Source organism: Myotis myotis, unplaced genomic scaffold, assembly GCF_014108235.1.
Source record: "Myotis myotis isolate mMyoMyo1 unplaced genomic scaffold, mMyoMyo1.p scaffold_m19_p_6, whole genome shotgun sequence".
Classification (NCBI taxonomy): Eukaryota; Metazoa; Chordata; class Mammalia; order Chiroptera; family Vespertilionidae; genus Myotis; species Myotis myotis.
In genome coordinates this window covers 86,959,568-86,977,569 of record NW_023416368.1, presented here as the reverse complement: position 1 = coordinate 86,977,569, position 18,002 = coordinate 86,959,568, and the positions used below count along the sequence as shown (strand labels likewise).

The 18,002-nt window shown below is 48.4% G+C and overlaps 1 protein-coding gene across 6 annotated transcripts in view; it reads right to left on the bottom strand.

Annotated features, from left to right (window-relative positions):
- Window positions 1-9,736, bottom strand: part of KLHL26 (kelch like family member 26) — a 28,877-nt gene extending 19,141 nt beyond the window's left edge. For 3 of the 6 annotated variants that reach the window (XR_004968048.1, XM_036311735.1, XM_036311732.1), the window contains exon 1: window positions 9,597-9,711. Coding sequence is in view for 1 of the 6 variants with exons in the window: in XM_036311734.1 (XP_036167627.1) it covers window positions 9,597-9,679 (83 nt within the window). In the remaining 5 variants the exon portion in view is untranslated. Of the gene's footprint in view, window positions 1-9,551 lie in introns of all 6 variants that reach the window. The other 3 variants (XM_036311734.1, XM_036311736.1, XM_036311733.1) reach the window with 3 other exon arrangements.
- Between the last annotated feature and the right edge of the window lie 8,266 nt (window positions 9,737-18,002).

The following is an 18,002-nucleotide window of genomic DNA, read 5'->3' as shown; positions in this document are numbered from 1 at the left end:
CAAAAGCTAATAAAACCTTTCTACCCCAGTTACTATGGACAACAAGAAGAAGGCGTCCCCAGGGGGTAGCAGCTACCATGTGGAAGCAGTCCAGCTGTCAGACAGTCAATTCAGAGCACCCTGATCAATTCAGAGCAAAGTGTGGAGTTTTCAGAGCAATTTCACATCATGAGTTCATTGGACCCTGCCGGGACTCTGCTGGCAGAGGTGAAGAACGGGGCACCTCACTCCCTGAGAAAGGACGAGCAGCATGGTCCGACCCCCCAGCACCACCAGCCCAGGGCTCCTTCCAGTTTACCTCAGGCTCAACTGCCCAATTCCAATACTCCGCCAAGACCCACCACACTTGTGCCCACACACTGTTCCAGAGTGTCAGGCTCTCACAGTGACTTCTGCTCTCATGTTGCAGAAGCAGCTAAGACTTGACATGGTCCATTTTCCCACTGCCCTGCTACTGTCCCTCTCATGGCCACCAATTAATGATGCCATCGTCCTCCCAACGGCTCAGGCCAATTGCCACAATCTGAATGTCTGTATCTCCCGAAAACTCATATGTTGAAAGCTAACCTCTAATGTAATGGTGGTAGACAGTGTGGCCTTTGGGAGGTGATTAGGTCATGAGGGTAGAGCCATTGTGAATGGGATCAGTGACCTCATTAAAGGGACCCTAGAGAGCTCCTAGACCCTTCCACCATGTGAGGAGACAGTGAGAATACACCATTTATGAATCAGGAAGTGGCCTCACCAGACACCTTGATCTTGAACTTCTAGCTCCCAAACTTTAAGAAATAAATTTCTGTTGTTTATAAGCCATCCAGTCTACAGTATTCTATTTCAGCAACCCAAACTGACAAAGAGACCAACTTTCTCTTTTCCCCACCTGCCACACTGACCTGCCAATGCCCCATGATCCTCTCCCAGCCCACAAAGGCAAAGTGGACAGAACACTGACATCATCAGAGCCCCAAGACAACGTCACTACCTGTGCAGTAACACATGCACATACAAAGTGCTGGGCACCCTCTGAGCACACCCTCACTCTAGCTCACTTTTTCAAGCTACCCTGCCCATGGTAGATTCCTCCCACTTTCCAGATGAGGAATCTAATGCATAGAGGTGTGTAGATATGCCCAAGGCACACAATGAGTATGTAGGAGCCGTCCTCCCAACGGCTCAGGCCAATTGCCACAGACTGAATGTCTGTATCTCCCCAAAACTCATATGTTGAAACCTAACCTCTAATGTAATGGTGGTAGACAGTGTGGCCTTTGGGAGGTGATTAGGTCATGAGGGTAGAGCCCTTGTGAATGGGATCAGTGACCTCATTAAAGGGACCCTAGAGAGCTCCTAGACTCTTCCACCATGTGAGGAGACAGTGAGAAGTTTGGTCCCTACCTATGAAAGGAGGGACCACAGACATGTGGGTGTGATGAGGCCCCTGAAACCACCAGAATTCCCAAGAGGAATAGTGGAGTCCCCATGTCTGCAGGGCCAACTGAAAAAGAGGATGAGGCCAAAGCAACTAGAACCTTCTCATCCTCCAGTCTTTTGCACAGGCACTGGGGGACTGGACTCTTCCAGAGCCTCGAGGCTTAGTGGACACAAGCTAGGATGCAGTCAGAGATGGTTTGTTAGGAAAATTTAAACAAACAAAGGCCACCAACCCAGGAGCAGACACTTCAGCTGAACTGTGCCAAACCCAATCACAGTGTGTCCTGGGCACAACTTCCCAAGGAAACACCTGTGGGCGACATGTCCCTTACCCAGATACCTCACCTCACCCCCAGGAGCAGTGTGAGTCAGCAAGTCTGGGCTCCATCCAGACACCTTTAGGGAAGATGGGCCAAGGAGTGAGGATGCCAAAGGCCCAATGTCTGAAGAGCCTCCGTGGAGAAAGGGCTCCTCTGGAACTCAGCCAGCTAGGTACCTCATAGCGATGGAATTTTAGCTGGGGAGGTTCAACTCCCTGGCGAGTACCTCTTCCCCTAACACCCTGCACAGTTTCAAACCTCTTCTCCCTCCAGGAACCTGAACCTCACGGAGGGCCGAAGGTGGAGCAGGGAGGGGACCCACTAGAGGACAAGTGTCTTTTGTGTGACTGAGCCTGCAGCCAGTCTCCACCTCCCCTCCTCAAGCCCTGGCTAAGGCAGCCATGCTTCATCTATCCCGGAGGTTCCGCTCAGTCATTAACGACCGTCTCTACTAGGCAACGGGTTTTTTGTTGATCCCTGGAGACAGGAAGGAAAGAGAATAAGCTTTTCTCTTTCATTTTCCCCCCTTGGTTGCAGAAAAGAGAAGTTGGAACAAACAAGTTATATAATACGAGGGGTGGTGGGAGAGCACAGCCCCTCGAGGACAGTTTCTCAAGTTGTGCGACTGCTAGAAGGGCCAAGGGGAAGACAGGACCTGCCCCCACTCCAGGCCAAATGGCAAAACCTTCATGGGACAAAAAGGCAGATGCAGACACCTCCTGGCAGACTGAAAAGGCAGCCTTCCAGACAAGGCCAGCCAACTCGTGCCCCCAGCAGTACCACAAGTTTCCCCAAAAAGGCTATGGACCAACCTGTCCATAGATGAGACTTCCCACCTGCCATACTGCAAGCTCTAGAGAGCTTTTCCACACTCTATCCATCCCTCCCTACCTGGCCATATTTCTTGAACACTTATTTCCTCTGTGTAGCCTGTGTTCTAGACATATAAAACATGGTTCCCACCATCAAGGCATTTCCACTAATAAATAGACCAAGTAGTGTTGAGTGGTGATCACGTGATCAAGGATACAGGATAGACATATGATCCAGCAATTTTGTTTCTGGTATCGAGCCCAAAGAAATGAATACAGGGGTTCACATAGCAGCACTATCCAAAATAGCCAAAAGGTGGGTCCAACTCCAATGTCATCAGCTGGTAAATGGATAAACAAAATGTGGTATGTCCACACTATGGAATATTATGCAGCTATAAAAAGAATGAAATACTGATGCACGCTATAATGTAGATGAACCTCTAAAACATTACATGGAATGAAAGAAGTGATTCATAAAAGATCCTGTATTGTATAATTCTATTTATAAAGCAGGTAACTTTATAGAGACAGAAAGTAGAGTAGTTGCTAGGGGCTGGGATAGAAGGGGAATGGAGAGTGACTGCTAATGGGAACAGGATTTCCTCTTGAGGTTATGGAAATGTTCTGGAAATAGATAAAGGATACATAACAACATTGGGAATATGCTACATACCACTAAATTGGACACTTTATTTTTTAATTAATTAATTTAATGCCTTACCAGGAATCGAACCAGTGACCTCTTGCTGCATGGAGCAACGCTCAATCCACTGAGCACACCAGCCAGCTTAATTTATTTTTTAAATCCTCACCTGAGGATATGCTTATTGATATTAGAGAGAGGGGAAGGAAGAGAGAGAGAAAGAGAGAGAGAAAGATCAATGCAAGAGAGAGCTATTGGTTGACAGGGGGTCAAACCCACAACCTAGGTATGTACCCTGACCTGGAATCAAACCTGCAACCTTTCAGTGTACTGATGCTCCACCAGCTGAGCCACACTGGCTGAACTGTATGTATACTTTAAATGAGTGTGTTTTTATGTTATATGAGTTTTACCAAAAACAAAAAACAAAAACAAAAAATAACAATAAACAAACAAACCACACACACGTCCAACAAGGTGACCAGAAAAAGTGCCCTCAGAGCTAGCTGAATGCAGATAGTCAGGCAGGTGACTTTGGGAGGCCATGACCTTGGAGTGTGGAAGGATGAAGAATAAAGCAGGACAAGTCATACACCAGGCCTGGCTGGCCCGTTTGGAAGAAATGAAGAAAATAATAAATGAACAATGCTACAAAGGCCTCTACATTTCAAAAGATCCTTGGAGACTACTGTGTGCCACATTCCCCTTCTAAACCTGGTCTTTTTTTTTTTTTAAATATATTTTATTGATTTTCCACAGAGAGGAAGGGAGAGAGACAGAGAGTCAGAAACATCGATGAGAGAGAAACATTGATCAGCTGCCTCCTGCACATCTCCCACTGGGGATGTGCCCGCAACCCAGGCGCATGCCCTTGACCGGAATCGAACCTGGGACCCCTCAGTCCGCAGGCCGACGCTCCATCCACTGAGCCAAACCGGTTTTGGCTAAACCTGGTCTTTTAAAAAATATATATTTTATTGATTTTTTACAGAGAGGAAGGGAGAGGGATAGACAGTTAGAAACATCAATGAGAAACATCGATTAGCTGCCTCCTGCACACCTCTTACTGGGGATGTGCCCGCAACCAAGGTACATGCCTTTGATTGGAATTGAACCTGGGACCCTTCAGTCCCCAGACCAACACTCTATCCACCAAGCCAAACCGGTTAGGGCCTGGTCTTCTTTTTGTATGCTCCATCTCACTGTATTAGGGCTTCTTGCCTTCCTCCCTACACTGGCACCACAGGAATAAGACACATACACACACACACACACCATCAGTTGCTCCAGACAACATACAGTGATTTTTCACTGGGATAGGTGGAAGGGGGTAAATGGGCATCTTAGAGATGATGGAGATGTCTTTTTTTTTTTAAATGTTTAGGTCTTGGGGCTTTTTATTTTTTTAAATGTTTGTATTGATTTTAGAGAGAGAGGAGGGGAGAGGAAGAGATAGAAACATCGATCAGCTGCCTCCTGCACACCCACTACCAAAGATCGAGCCTACAACCCGAACATGTGCCCAGACCGGGAATCAAACTGGTGACCTCTTAGTGCATGGGATGACATTCAATCAACTGAGCCACACCAGCAGGGCAGCAGAGATATCTTTTAAGAAAGTGCCTCTCAAAACAACAATGAGATAACATCTCACACCTGTCAGAATAGCTATCATCAACAAACAACAAGTGCTGGCAAGGATGTGGAGAAAAAGGAACCCTACTTCACTGCTGGTGGGAATGTAGACTGGTGCAGCCACTGTAGAAGACAGTATGGAGTTTCCTCAAAAAGTTAAAAATGGAACTCCCAGCCCTAACCGGTTTGGCTCAGTGGATGGAGCGTTAGCCTGTGGACTGAAGGGTCCCAGGTTCGATTCCGGTCAGGGGCATGCATGTGCCTTGGTTGCAGGCACATCCCCAGTGGGGAGTGTGCAGGAGGCAGCTGATCAATGTTTCTCTCTCATCGATGTTTCTAACTCTCTATCCCTCAACCTTCCTCTCTGTAAAAAATTAATAAAATACATTTAAAAAAAAATGGAACTCCCATTTTACCCAGTAATCCCACTTCTAGGACTATATCCCAAGAAACCAGAAACACCAATCAGAAAGGATATATGCACCCCTATGTTCACAGCAGCACAATTTACAATAGCTAAGATTTGGAAACAACCTAAGTGCCCATCAGCAGATGAATGGATTAAAAAACTGTGGTACATCTACACAATGGAATACTATGCCGCTATAAAAAAGAAGGAACTTTTACCATTTGCAACAGCATGGATGGAACTGGAGAGCATTATGCTAAGTGAAATAAGCCAGTCAGAGAAAGATAAACATCACATGATCTCTCTCCCATATGTGGGATATAATGATCAACATAATTTGATGAACAAGAATAGATCCAGAGACAAATGGCAGGGAGGTGGGGTTATAGAGCAAACAAAGGACTTGTATGCATGCATATTAGCATAATGGACACAGACACTGGGGCAGTGAGGGCTTGCCCAGGGTGGGAATGACTGGGGGGTGGGAGGCGTCAAGCTGGGAAAAAGGAGACATATGTACGTAAAACTTCAGACAATAAATAAAAAAATAAAAAAGGAAGTGCCTCCATTTAGAAAAGATTTCTTAGATATTACATTAAAAGCATGATCCATAAAAGAACTTTGATAAACTGCATCTCATCAAAATAATAAACACCTGCCCAGTGAAAGATATTAATAAAATGAAAAGACAAGTTGGCCCTAACCGGTTTGGCTCAGTGGATAGAGCATCGGCCTGTGGATTGAAAGGTCCCAGGTTTGATTCCGGTCAAGGGCATGTACCTTGGTTGTGGGCACATCCCCAGTAGGAGGTGTTCAGGAGGCAGCTGATCGGTGTTTCTCTCTCATCGATGTTTCTAACTCTCTATCCCTCTCCCTTCCTCTCTGTAAAAAATCAATAAAATATATTTTAAAAAAAAGACAAGTTGTAGACTAAGAGAAAATATTTGCAAATCATGTATCTGATAAAGGGCTTGAATCCAGAATACATAAAGAACTCTTAAAAGTCAATAAGACGCCCTGACAGGTTTGGCTCAGTGGATAGGGCATTGGCCTGAGGACTGAGGGGTCCCAGGTTCGATTCCAGTCAAGGGCATGGGCCGTGGTTGCGGGCACATCCTCAATGGGAGGTGTGCAGGAGGCGACTGATAGATGTTTCTCTCTCATCAATGTTTCTAACTCTCTATCCCTCTCACTTCCTCTCTGTAAAAATATCAATAAAATATATTTTTTTAAAAAGTCAATAAGAACTCTGGACAGCTACTTTTGAAGAAAAATCCTATCAAAGGCAAACAAACAAAAGAACAGCAAACAAAACTCCATTACAAAGATCTCTAGACCTGGATGCTTTTTAAATGGACTCTATCATGTGGAATCTCAGAAGGAAGGTGGGAGAGGGTGGGTGGGTGGGAGGTCATCAACCAAAGACCTTGTATGCATATGCTAGTATGCATAACACATGGATGCAGATAGTGGGGTGGTAAGGGCGTGGGGTAAGGGGTGGGAGGGGGGCTGGGAGTGGGCTGGAGGGGGGTCAATGGGAGGAAAAAGGGGACATATATAATACTTTCAACAATAAATGTTAAAATTAATTAATTAATTAATTAATTAAAATGTACTCTAAAAAAAAAAAGTCAGTAAGAGCCCTGGCTGGGTAGCTCAGCTGGTTGGAGCATCATCCCGATACTCGAAGGTTGAGGGTTCAATCCCTGGTCAGGGCACAAATAGGAGTAAACCAATGAATGCAAAAATAAGTGGGACAATAAATCAATGCTGATCTCTCTCTCTCTCTCTCTCTCTCTCTCCAAAATCAATTAATAAATAAAAATTTAGATCAATAAGAAGACAACTCAACTAAAAAATTGACAAAAAATTTGAAGACATTTGACTAAAAATATGAATAGCCAATGAAATCATGAAAAAATGTCCAACATCATTAGTTCTTAGGGACATGCAAATTAAACCCAAAATAAGATACCATAATACGCTTACAATTGCTAAAATTAAAGACTGGCCACATCAGTGCCGGTGTGGATGGGGAGCAGCTGAAACTCTCATGTATTGCTGATAGGAATGCAAAATGGTGCAGCTTCCCTACCATAGAGGATCCAGTCATTTCACTCCGAATTATACACCCAAGAGGATGGAGTATATGTCTCACAAAGATACATAATCAACCCAGCTGGCGTGGCTCAGTGGCTGAGTGTTGACCTATGAACCAAGAAGTCACGGTTCAATTTCCCATTAGGACACATGCCCAAGTTTTGGCTTGATCCCCAATGGGGAACGTGCAGGAGAATCCATGATTCTCTCTCATCATTGATGTTTCCATCTCCCTTTCCTTCTCCCTTCCTCTCTGAAGTAAATAAAAATATATATTTTTTAAAATATACATAACCAAATCTTCACAGCAACTTTATTTGTAATTATCAAAATGAAAACAACCAGTAAATGGATAAACAAACTGTGTCCATCCATACAATGGAACACTATGCTGTAGTGAAAAAGAACAAACTTCTGGTACTTGTAACAACTTAGATGAACTTCAAAAACATCTTAAGAGAAAGAAACCAGTCACAAGAAGCCACCGATTATATTATCCCGTTCTTGTAAAGTTTCTAAAAAGGCAAAATTACAGAGAGAAAAAAACCGGATCAGAGTGTGCCTTGGGCCGAGGGTGGGAGCGGGTTTCACTGCAACGTTCTTGGATGGAACTGAGTCATGACGAAAGCGTTATGAAAAACTGGATTGTGTTAACGGATGCATACTCATAAATTTATTTTTATTGAATGTATTGGGATAACATTGGTTAATCAAATTATATAGGTTTCAGGTGTACAATTCTATAATACACCATCTGTATATTGTATTGTGTGTTCATTGCCCCCAGTCAAGTCTCCTTCCATCACCATTTATTCCCCCTTATAAATTTATTGAAAGTCAATGAACTGCTCAGCTAAAATGAGTGAACAGTATCACATGCAATAAGTTATACCTCACCCAGGTGATCCCACCCCAGGGCCTAGGGCAGGGACCTGGGTCCACTGTCCCCTCTTATCTGTTCCTCACATGCCACCTCATGCCTGCTCACCACACCCTGCCCACGTTCCCCGCTGAATGTCTTTCCAAACCCTCTGAATCTCTCTTGCTCCCTGCTGGAGGCCTCCAAAGCCCAACTCGAGCATCTGGGCCGTCAGGCCTTCCTGGCAGCACCACCCCAGGTCCCCACAAGGAGAAATGACACCACAGCGCACAAGTACTGACCAACTTCATCATTCATCACGTTGACTGAAATGATTTGCTCCCATAACCTCTCCAGTGAGCAAGAGCCCAACTTTTGTACGCGGTCAGCCAAGGGTGGCCGGCTGTCGGAGGGGGCTGGGCTGGGCTGGGCTGGGCCACAGTGGCCCTGTGCAATGTCAAGAGGAGGGGAGGTTGTGCTCCCTAAGGCCAGTGTTCTTCCCTCTGAAAACCCAGGACACCACCTGTAAACATCAAGTTTTACACCGATTCTGGGTTCAAGCAACCAGTCTCAGGACTTAGCCAAAAGGAAAGGGGACTGCCCTCTTACCAAAAGGGGTGAATTCTGGCCCCTTAGTCTGAAGGCAAGACCTAGCTTCAAGTCCTTTAGAAGGGGTAGGGGGGGAGATATTTAAACCCCATGGGTTGGGAAAGGATAGATCTTCCGTGTTTTCTTTAGACCTTCAGGAATCTCTCACCATCCTCAGGCTCCCCAAGACCTACTCTGGCCCCTCAAGACCCCTATCCCCGTCCCTGCCCATCAAGACTCACTGGGACCCCCCCAGGACTCCCAGCCTCCCCAGCCAGGTTCTTCCAGGCCTCTTAGGCCTCTTGCAGGTCCTCAGGTTCACTTGAGCCCCTAATCCCAGCCCTCCACAGCCCTCACCCACCCCAGGTCCTCTCAGCACGCCCTCGGGGCCACCTTTACAACACTCGGGGGCCTCTAGCACCCCTAGAATAGCTTGGGCCTCAGTCCCTGCAAGCCCCCTTCAGTCCCCTCCGCAGCGTCCCAAAAACAGCACCGACCACCTCGGGACTGCCCCCGCCCCTTCTCAGGCCCTCTCTGCCTCCCAAGCCCCTTGGCGTTCTAAGTTCCCAGTCAGGAGCCCCCCCCCCCAACGCCCCCTCTGGCTCCCAGAGCCACATGTAGACCCTCGAGGTCCTGGGGCTCCCAGCCCTCCTTCAGGTGCCCCTCAGCAGCCGCTAAAGCCTGCGGTCCCCCGGAGAGACCCTCGGGCCGCCCAGTACACTTCCAAGCCCCAGGGCTCCCCGCAGATCACCTGAGCCTGGGGGCAGCTGCAGGCCCACTGCGGGCCCGGTCTCACCTGCTTGGGCGCTCCGGGCCCGGGCCTGCACCGAAGCCAACGCCACCGCTGCCGCCGCCGCCGCCGCCACCGGACTCCGCCATCTTACCGCCGCGCGTTCGAGTGACGGGGAGCCGCGCGCCTGTCCAGAAAACTGCGACTTGGGGATCCGGGGGCGGGGCATGCTCCGCAAGGGCAGGACCTGAGCGATGAAAGGGGCCGGGCGTGTCGGAGGGGCGTGGTCTCAAGGGAGGGCGTGGTCTGAAGATGGGCGGGGCGAGGGGAGAAGGCTTGCGCTCCTGAGTAGAGGAGAGGCGGGGCCTGTGGTGAGGGGCGTGGTCTGGGGAGAGAGGGGCAAGGCTCAGTCCACAGAGGGGCGGGGCCTGGTCTGGGACGGGTCGGAGCCTAAAAGACGGTTGCAGGGTGGGGGGGGATAAAGGCGTGGCGATCGGCGAGGGTGGGACCAGAGAGAAGCGGTGGAGGGGGGCTGTGCGGACCATGAGGTGCAGCAGGTCTGGGACAGGGTCTGCTACGGAAAGCACAAGGGATGGAGCCTAATGGGAGGTGGGGCTTGGGAAATTGGACCCCGAGCCCTGAGAACCACTCATCCCCTCCAGAGTCACTCCCTCTCCAAGACCTCCCTCTATCACGGGAACTCTCACCCTGTGCCCAGGTGTCGAACTTCCAGCCCATGTTTGAACCAATAGGGCCTCCTCCGTAAAGCTCCCAGACCTATTGAGGGCACCTCTACTCCCATCCCTTGGAAAGTCTAGAAACTCCGCCCTGGCAAGGTTCAGACTCCTAGGATGTTCTCTCCAGCCTTGAGCCCATTTATTCTTTCACTCTCTGAGTCCGAAAACCATCTTTTGTGCAGCGAGCAAGACCCAGGGGTCCAGATGGGGCTTAGAGCCCTCCCTGCAGTCAGCGCTCAGAGAAGAGGGTGGACATGGACTGGAGACTCCAGAGGAGACAGCAAGGGGCCTCTGGAGTAGATAGAACCTACTGTAGGTAGAACCAGACCCAACTAATCCATATCCAGCAGAGGGTCAAGTATATACTAGGTGTTCAATCGATCGTTTGTGTAAAATGCTCAGGAATTGACACTTCAAGTTGACAGATACCAGGTGCGAAAGGACCCTGCTGACCTCTCCAGCACACAATAAGTGCTCAATGTTGAATGCGTGCATGAGCAACGTGCATTCCCAGCAATCTCTGCACACACGCGCCCGCACACACGCACGCACGCACACACACACGCTCTCCTGACTGTGGTCGGCGGCCACTCAAGCCTTTGTTCCAGATGAACCACATGCAGGCATCAAACCCTGCTCAGCTGAGACCTACAGCTCACACACCCGCCAAACATACGGCTGCAGTCAATGGCATCCATATGCACACACACTTCATAAACACCCAGATTCAACCCACATGTCAGACAGACAGCCCAAGATCACTGGGCCCCTGGCTGTGTGCACATGCAGGGCATGCTGCAGACACACAGTGCTGTGGTCACACTAGGTACTCCAGGAGTGCACGTCACAGGACAGCCAGTACAAAGAACCTGAGGCAGGGGTGTACCTGGAGTGTTGCCTGGCAGGGAAAAGTGAAGGAGAGGGGTGCAGTAGGTCATGGAGAGCTTGTGGGTCACTATGGAGGCATTTTCCTACATAAAATGAGGAAAGGGGCTTGTCAGCAGAGGGGATGTAACCAACATGACAGTAGGGGGCAACATCTTGAATAAGGGACAATACTTAGGAGTGTTCTAGGACAAATTATAGGACTTGCCCCAGGGTAATGGCAGAGAAGGGCTGGAAGGTGGTCCTAGCCAGGAGGTACTTTGCAGGTGGTGCCAATAGGAGATGCAACAGATGGGATGTGGGGTGAGGCAGAGGAGGCCAAGGTTCTTGGCCTAGCCCGACTGCCTGCCACACCTGAGATGGGGCACAGGCAGGTAGGGAACCTGGAGGGACACCAAAGGTTACTGCACAGCCTCGTCCAATAGTGATGACCTGTGATCTGGCAGACCCCACAAGCGGGGACGCAGCAGACAGCATCCCGAGGCCTAGCCACCATCTGGCCCGCAGCTGGCATGGCTCGCTCAGAGGCAGGGGCCTTGCCATCTGCTCCCCTGCTCTGGATCAGCTGCGGGACTCACGGCCCCAGGTCAGAGCTCAGAAGCCTTCTAGTAACCCTTAGGTGTTACAGAGGAGGAAACTGAGGTTTGGTGGGTAGGAGATGCCTTGTTTCCTACAACCTCATGCTGGGCCTCCTCCACCTATCTGCCCTTCACCACCGAGTGGCCTTGGAGAGAGCTGTAAATGCTCCCAGTGCTTAGTTTTGCTTCTTTATAAACTAGACAGGTCATCCTGGCTGGTGTTACTCAGTGACTCGGTGGTTAGAGCATAGGGTCACAGTTCCAATTCCAAGTCAAGGGCATATACCTGGGTTGCAGGTTCATATCCACCCCAGTCAGTCTGGGCTTGTGCAGGAGGCAACCAATCAATTGATGTTTCTCTCTCTCTCTCTCTCCCTCCCTCCCTCACTCCCTTCCACTCTCTCTGGAAATCAATGGACAAAATACCCTCGGGTGAGGATTAACCAAAAAGCAAAAAATAATAAATAAATAAATTAGACAGGTCAACATCTGATGAATACTCACTATTATCACCCTGAGTTCTGCATCCACTTCTTAGGAGCCATGAGGCTTCGACAGGTTGCTCTAGCTATTTTTTTTTAACTTTAAAAAAATTTTTTTATTGATTTCAGAGAGAGGGAGAGAAACATTAATGATGAGAGAGAATCATCAATCTGCTGCCTCCTGCATGACCCCTATTGAGGATTGAGCCCGAAACACAGGTATGAAATTGAACCCTGACATCCTGGTTCATGGGTCGACATTCATCCACTGAGCCACACCATCCAGGACAGTTTTCCCATATTTAAAATGACCCTGAAGGGCAGAGCACAGAGAACAGGATGAAATAAACAACATACTGTGCTCAGAGCAGCTCAGTGAATAGCCCTGAGTCCATGCCAGCTGACGGCACTTCCCTTCTCCCCCATACCCACTCTCCACCCCCCAGCACTACTTGACTTTTCTATCTAACAAAGTCTGTATTTTAGTTTTCCTTTTTAAAGTTGAGATGTAATTCTCATATCATAAAATTTACCATTGTAAAGTATACAATTCAATGGCATTTATTGCATTCGTGATGTCATGCAACCATCACGTCTATCTAGTTCTAAAACACTTCTATCATCCCCAAAGGAGATCCTGTCCCCAGTAGCACTCACTCTCCATTTCTACTCCCCCCGTCCCTAGTAACTAGTAATCCGTTCTCTGTCCCTATGGGCTTACCAATTCTGGCTTATTTTATTCAGCACAATATTTATGAGGTTCATTCACGTTGTAGCATGTGTCAGTGCTTCACTCCTTTTCATACTAATATTTCATTTTGTTTATTCATTCACCCATTGATGGACACTTGGATTGGCCCCAGGCGGAGTGGGATGGCTACTGTGAGTAGTGTGCTGTGAACACGTGTGCACATGTATTTGTTTAAACACACAATTTCAATTCTCCGGGGGTATATGTCAATTTTACAGGTGAGGAAACTGAGGCTGGGAGGGTGTGAGTCAGCATTCAAGAATGCGGATTTGGTTTGAGGCTGGCCTCTGCCAGACACATGTGGCCTTGGGCCTGGGGAGCTACCAGGACCCCTGGCTCAGAGGAAGAGACCCTGGAGGCCCTAATGGTCCTCTTGCAGCACTTGGTCCCTATCAGCCATTACGTTATGAATAGTGTAGTGGTGGGTGCTGCTAAGACTCCTCTTCTCCCGGAAAGCCCACTCTCCCTGGTAAAAATCACTGGAACCTGCTTTGCCCACCTCGCACGAGGTCCTCCCAGGTTTGGCTCATCTCTAGGCAGTAATCCTGACTCTGTCTGGCTGTGGACTGTCATCTTCCCCCAACACCCCAACTGAGGTGGGGGTCCCCAAGAGCGGCCTCTGATGCAGCCTCCCATACAGCCACTCCCGAAGGGCCCAGAGCCCCAAGCCCTTGCTGTGTGACTGCAGGAACCCTTCGCCCTCTGCATTTGACCTTCTTCACCGTCCGGGAAGAATGCAGAACTGGTCACTCTTTTCTCGGGGCCAATTAGTGGCCCACGGTGCACATGCTGTGGACATTTGAGTATCTGGCTCAGAGCCTTTTTGGAGGAACGGAGACTCATTCTTCCTGAGGGAAGGATTAAGTTCATTCCCATCTCAGAGGTGTGGAAAGTGAGATCCAGAGAATCTAAGAGTCAAGAGTCACAATGATTCGTTCCTGCGCTGTGTATTTACATAATGTGCCAGGTGCTGTCCAGGGCTCTGAACCAGGAAGAAAACAAAGTCCCTGCCCCCGGGGAAGTTGACATTCCAGGGGAGGTCAGATGATAAACAGGAAAAGGAAATGGATGACAGTTCCTCCAAAAGATCCTTATGGAGCTGCCCTGTGACCCAGCCATTTCACTCCAAGGTATGTGCCCAAAGACAAGTGAAAGGAGCTGCAAAGACCCTATTTCTTTCTTTCTTTCTTTCTTTTTTTTTTTTTTAATATATTTTATTGATTTTTTACAGAGAGGAAGGGAGAGAGATAGAGAGTTAGAAACATCGATGAGAGAGGAACATCGACCAGCCGCCTCCTGCACATCTCCCACTGGGGATGTGCCCGCAACCCAGGTACATGCCCTTGACCGGAATCGAACCTGGGACCTTTCAGTCCGCAGGCCGACGCTCTATCCACTGAGCCAAACCGGTTTCTGCAAAGACCCTATTTCTTTAAAAAAAATCTGTTATTGATTTCAGAGAGGAAGGAAGAGGGGAGAGAGATAGAACCATCAATGATGAGAGAATCATTGATCAGATGCTTCCTGCACACCGGCTACTGGGGATGGAGCCTGCAACCCAGGCATGTGCCCTTGACCAGCATCAAACCTGGGACCATTCAGTCCACAGGCCGACACTCTACCCACTGAGACAAGCCAGCTAGGGCCAAAGAGCCTATTTCCAAACAAGGTCACAAATGAAGAGGGTGGGGATACCACTCAACCTACTACAGGTCTTTATCCGAAGGAAAGGAAGACGTGGTTTCACCCAAGGTGTGAACAGAAATGGTCATAACAGCCCTAAACTGGGAACATCCTAAGGGTCCACCAACAGGTCTGTGAATAAACAAACAGTGACATATTCACATAATGGAATACTACGCAGCAAGGAAAAAGAACAAACCAGTGCCACATGCATCCCACAGGTGGATCTTGCTGACATTAAGTGAAAGAAGCAGGCGTAAAGAGGACACACTGTATAAATCCATTTGAGTCAAGTTCACAGACAGGCCACGCTAATCTATGGTGACAAGTTGGGACAGGGACCACTTGGTGTGGATCATCCAGGAGGGAAGGCACTAACCACAAAGGGGCACGAGGCCTTGAAGTGATGGAAATGTTCTATTTCTTGATTATGTAGCAACAGGAAAGGGGGGTTATATATGTCAAAACTCACTGAGTGCTTAAAGTGGTTGCATTATTGAATGTAAATTTTGCTTCATTAAAGCCAGTTTATTTTTTACAAAAGCAAAAATAAAAGAGGCCAGATGGAGCCAAGGTGATAGAGGTAAGACCTGGGGCTGCCTCTGGGGGTGACTAACTGGAAAGGGTCACAAGGGACCCACAGGGGCTTGGGGTGCTCTGTACTTGGGTGACAGGAGTGTAAACATTCATGGCTCTATACAGTAAAAATGGGTGTATATTGCTGTTTGTGAGTTACACTTCTATGAAAAAGAAAGACCTTGAGACTCAGAGTTAAAGGCTCAGAGCAAGTAATTTGCCCAAGGCCCCATCAGGGAATGTCAGAGCCATCCTACCCTGGAGCTCACCACTGGGCTCGTACTGCTTCCCTCCAGCGCCAGGTGCTGGGCTGTAAGCATGTCAGGCAAGATCCCTGCCCTTATGTTCCAGAATATTCTGGAACGTATATTCTTTTTTATTCTTTCGGTTTTGTTTTTTTAAGATTTATCTATTTTGCCGAAACCGGTTTGGCTCAGTGGATAGAGCATCGGCCTGTGGACTGAAGGGTCCCGGGTTCGATTCCGGTCAAGGGCATGTACCTTGGTTGCGGGCATATCCCCAGTGGGAGGTGTGCAGGAGGCAGCTGATCGATGTTTCTCTCTCATCGATGTTTCTAACTCTCTATCCCTCTCCCTTCCTCTCTGTAAAAAATCAATAAAATATATTTAAAAAAATAAAATAAAATAGATAAATCTTTTTTTTTTAAATATATTTTATTGATTTTTTACAGAGAGGAAGGGAGAGAGATAGAGAGTTAGAAACATCAATGAGAGAGAAACATCCATCAGCTGCCTCCTGCACATTTCTTAATGGGTATGTGACCGCAACCAAGGTACATGCTATTCTTTTTTATTCTTTGTTTTGTTTTGTTAATCCTCACCCAAGGATATTTTTTTCCATTGATTTTTAGAGAGAGTGGAATGGAGAGAGTGAGGGAGCTGGGGGTGGGAGAAGAGAGAGAAACATTGATATGAGAGAGACACATCAATTGATTGCCTCCGGTATGCACCCTGACCAGGGCCAGGATTGAACTTGCAACCCAGGTATGTGCCCTTGACTTGGAATCGAACCCGTGACTCTATGGTGCGTGGACCAACCCTCTAACCACTGAGCAACACCCACCAGGGCTGATTCACAAACAGCAATATATACCCATTTTTACTGTATATTCTTTTTTAAAAAATATTTTTTAATTGATTTTTTACAGAGAGAGGGAGAGTTAGAAACATCGATGAGAGAGAAACATCGATCAGCTGCCTCCTGCACACCCCCTACTGGGTACGTGCCCACAACCAATGTACATGCCCTTGACCAGAATCAAACCTGGGACCTTTCAATCCACAGGCCGATGCTCTATCCACTGAGCCAAACCGGTTAGGGCATGTATATTCTAATGGGAAAGACAATCTGAGACACACAAACTGATCAATGACCAAGGCCTTTCCTGATGGTGAAAACAGCCATGAAGTCAATGGGCTGAGAGCCACCAAGCGGAGAGGGACTACATTAGCCATAGGTTAGGGACAGCTTCTTTAAGGAGGTGATGTCCAGCTTTAATAAAAGCAGGGGACAGACTATTCTAGGATGTTCCAGAACATTCCAAAACGTTGTGTTGTGGAAGGGCCCAGAATGTTCCAGAACGTTTAGGTGGAAGTAATGTGTAGGCCCCAAACCTGATGCCAGAAAGAGCCTAAGAGATAGAGACTAGAAGCCACACTGGCTGGGGCGACGTGGGCAAAGCTTGCACAAGGAGGGAGAGTGTTGACAAAGATGTATTGAGAGCAGCCTCCTGGAGTGTGGGACACAGCTGTGACTGAGGCTGCTCGCGCGTCACATCTGGCAGAGGGAACATTTATTAAACCAATCATCACACAAGCAAAGAAGCAATAATATAATTGTCAACATGATAGAGGCTTGAGTTGGGGCATAGTTCCTTAGGGGGCCAGGCTGAGCCAGGAGGGCAGGGAGGGACATTCAAGCTGAAGACCTGGCCAGGAAGATAGCAGAGCCTTCCGGGAAAAAGGGACAGCCTGTTTGGGGACCTTGAGGAGGGAGAGTGCCAGGAGCCCTGTAGAGTCTGGTAGGACTGGGTGTGAAGTGGGTGGTGGGCAGAGTCACATGACACAGGACCCCTGGAGGCCTCAGCCTCCCTATTAGGTGTATGCCTGGCCTTGAGCAGGACCTTCTGTAGCCCCCAGGGGGGCCTAACCTGCACCTCCCACACATAAACAGAAGATAAAGACATGAGTCCCCTGCCCTGACCGGTTTGGCTCAGTGGATAGAGCATCGGCCTGCGGCCTCAGGGGTCCCAGGTTCGATTCCGGCCAAGGGCATGTACCTTGGTTGCAGGCACATACCCAGTGGGGAGATGTGCAGGAGGCAGCTGATCGATGTTTCTCTCTCATCGATGTTGCTAACTCTCTATCCCTCTCCCCTCCTCTCTGTAAAAAATCAATTAAAAAAAAACAAACAAAAACATGAGTCCCCATCCTTCCCTGCAGACGTTGGGGGAGTATTACAGGGACACCTCACTGCCTCCCTCCCTTCCTCAGCAGATTACCTCCCAGGGCTCAGTACTCAAGCCTGTCTCCGGGAAAACAGGACAGCCAGTTTCCATGACAACCCTGTGTTATGAGGACACATGAGCACTACTGCCATGATGCCAGCCACCACCCACCATCCATCAGGTCTGCATTGGGTACAGCAGGAAGGTGGAGGAAGGGCCAAGATGCCTGGAAGAACTGGGAGAACAGAAAAGAACCCTGAGGCTTAGGGAGCTGTGGTGAGCCAGGGCTCCTCACAAGGTCACCTCTGCTAGC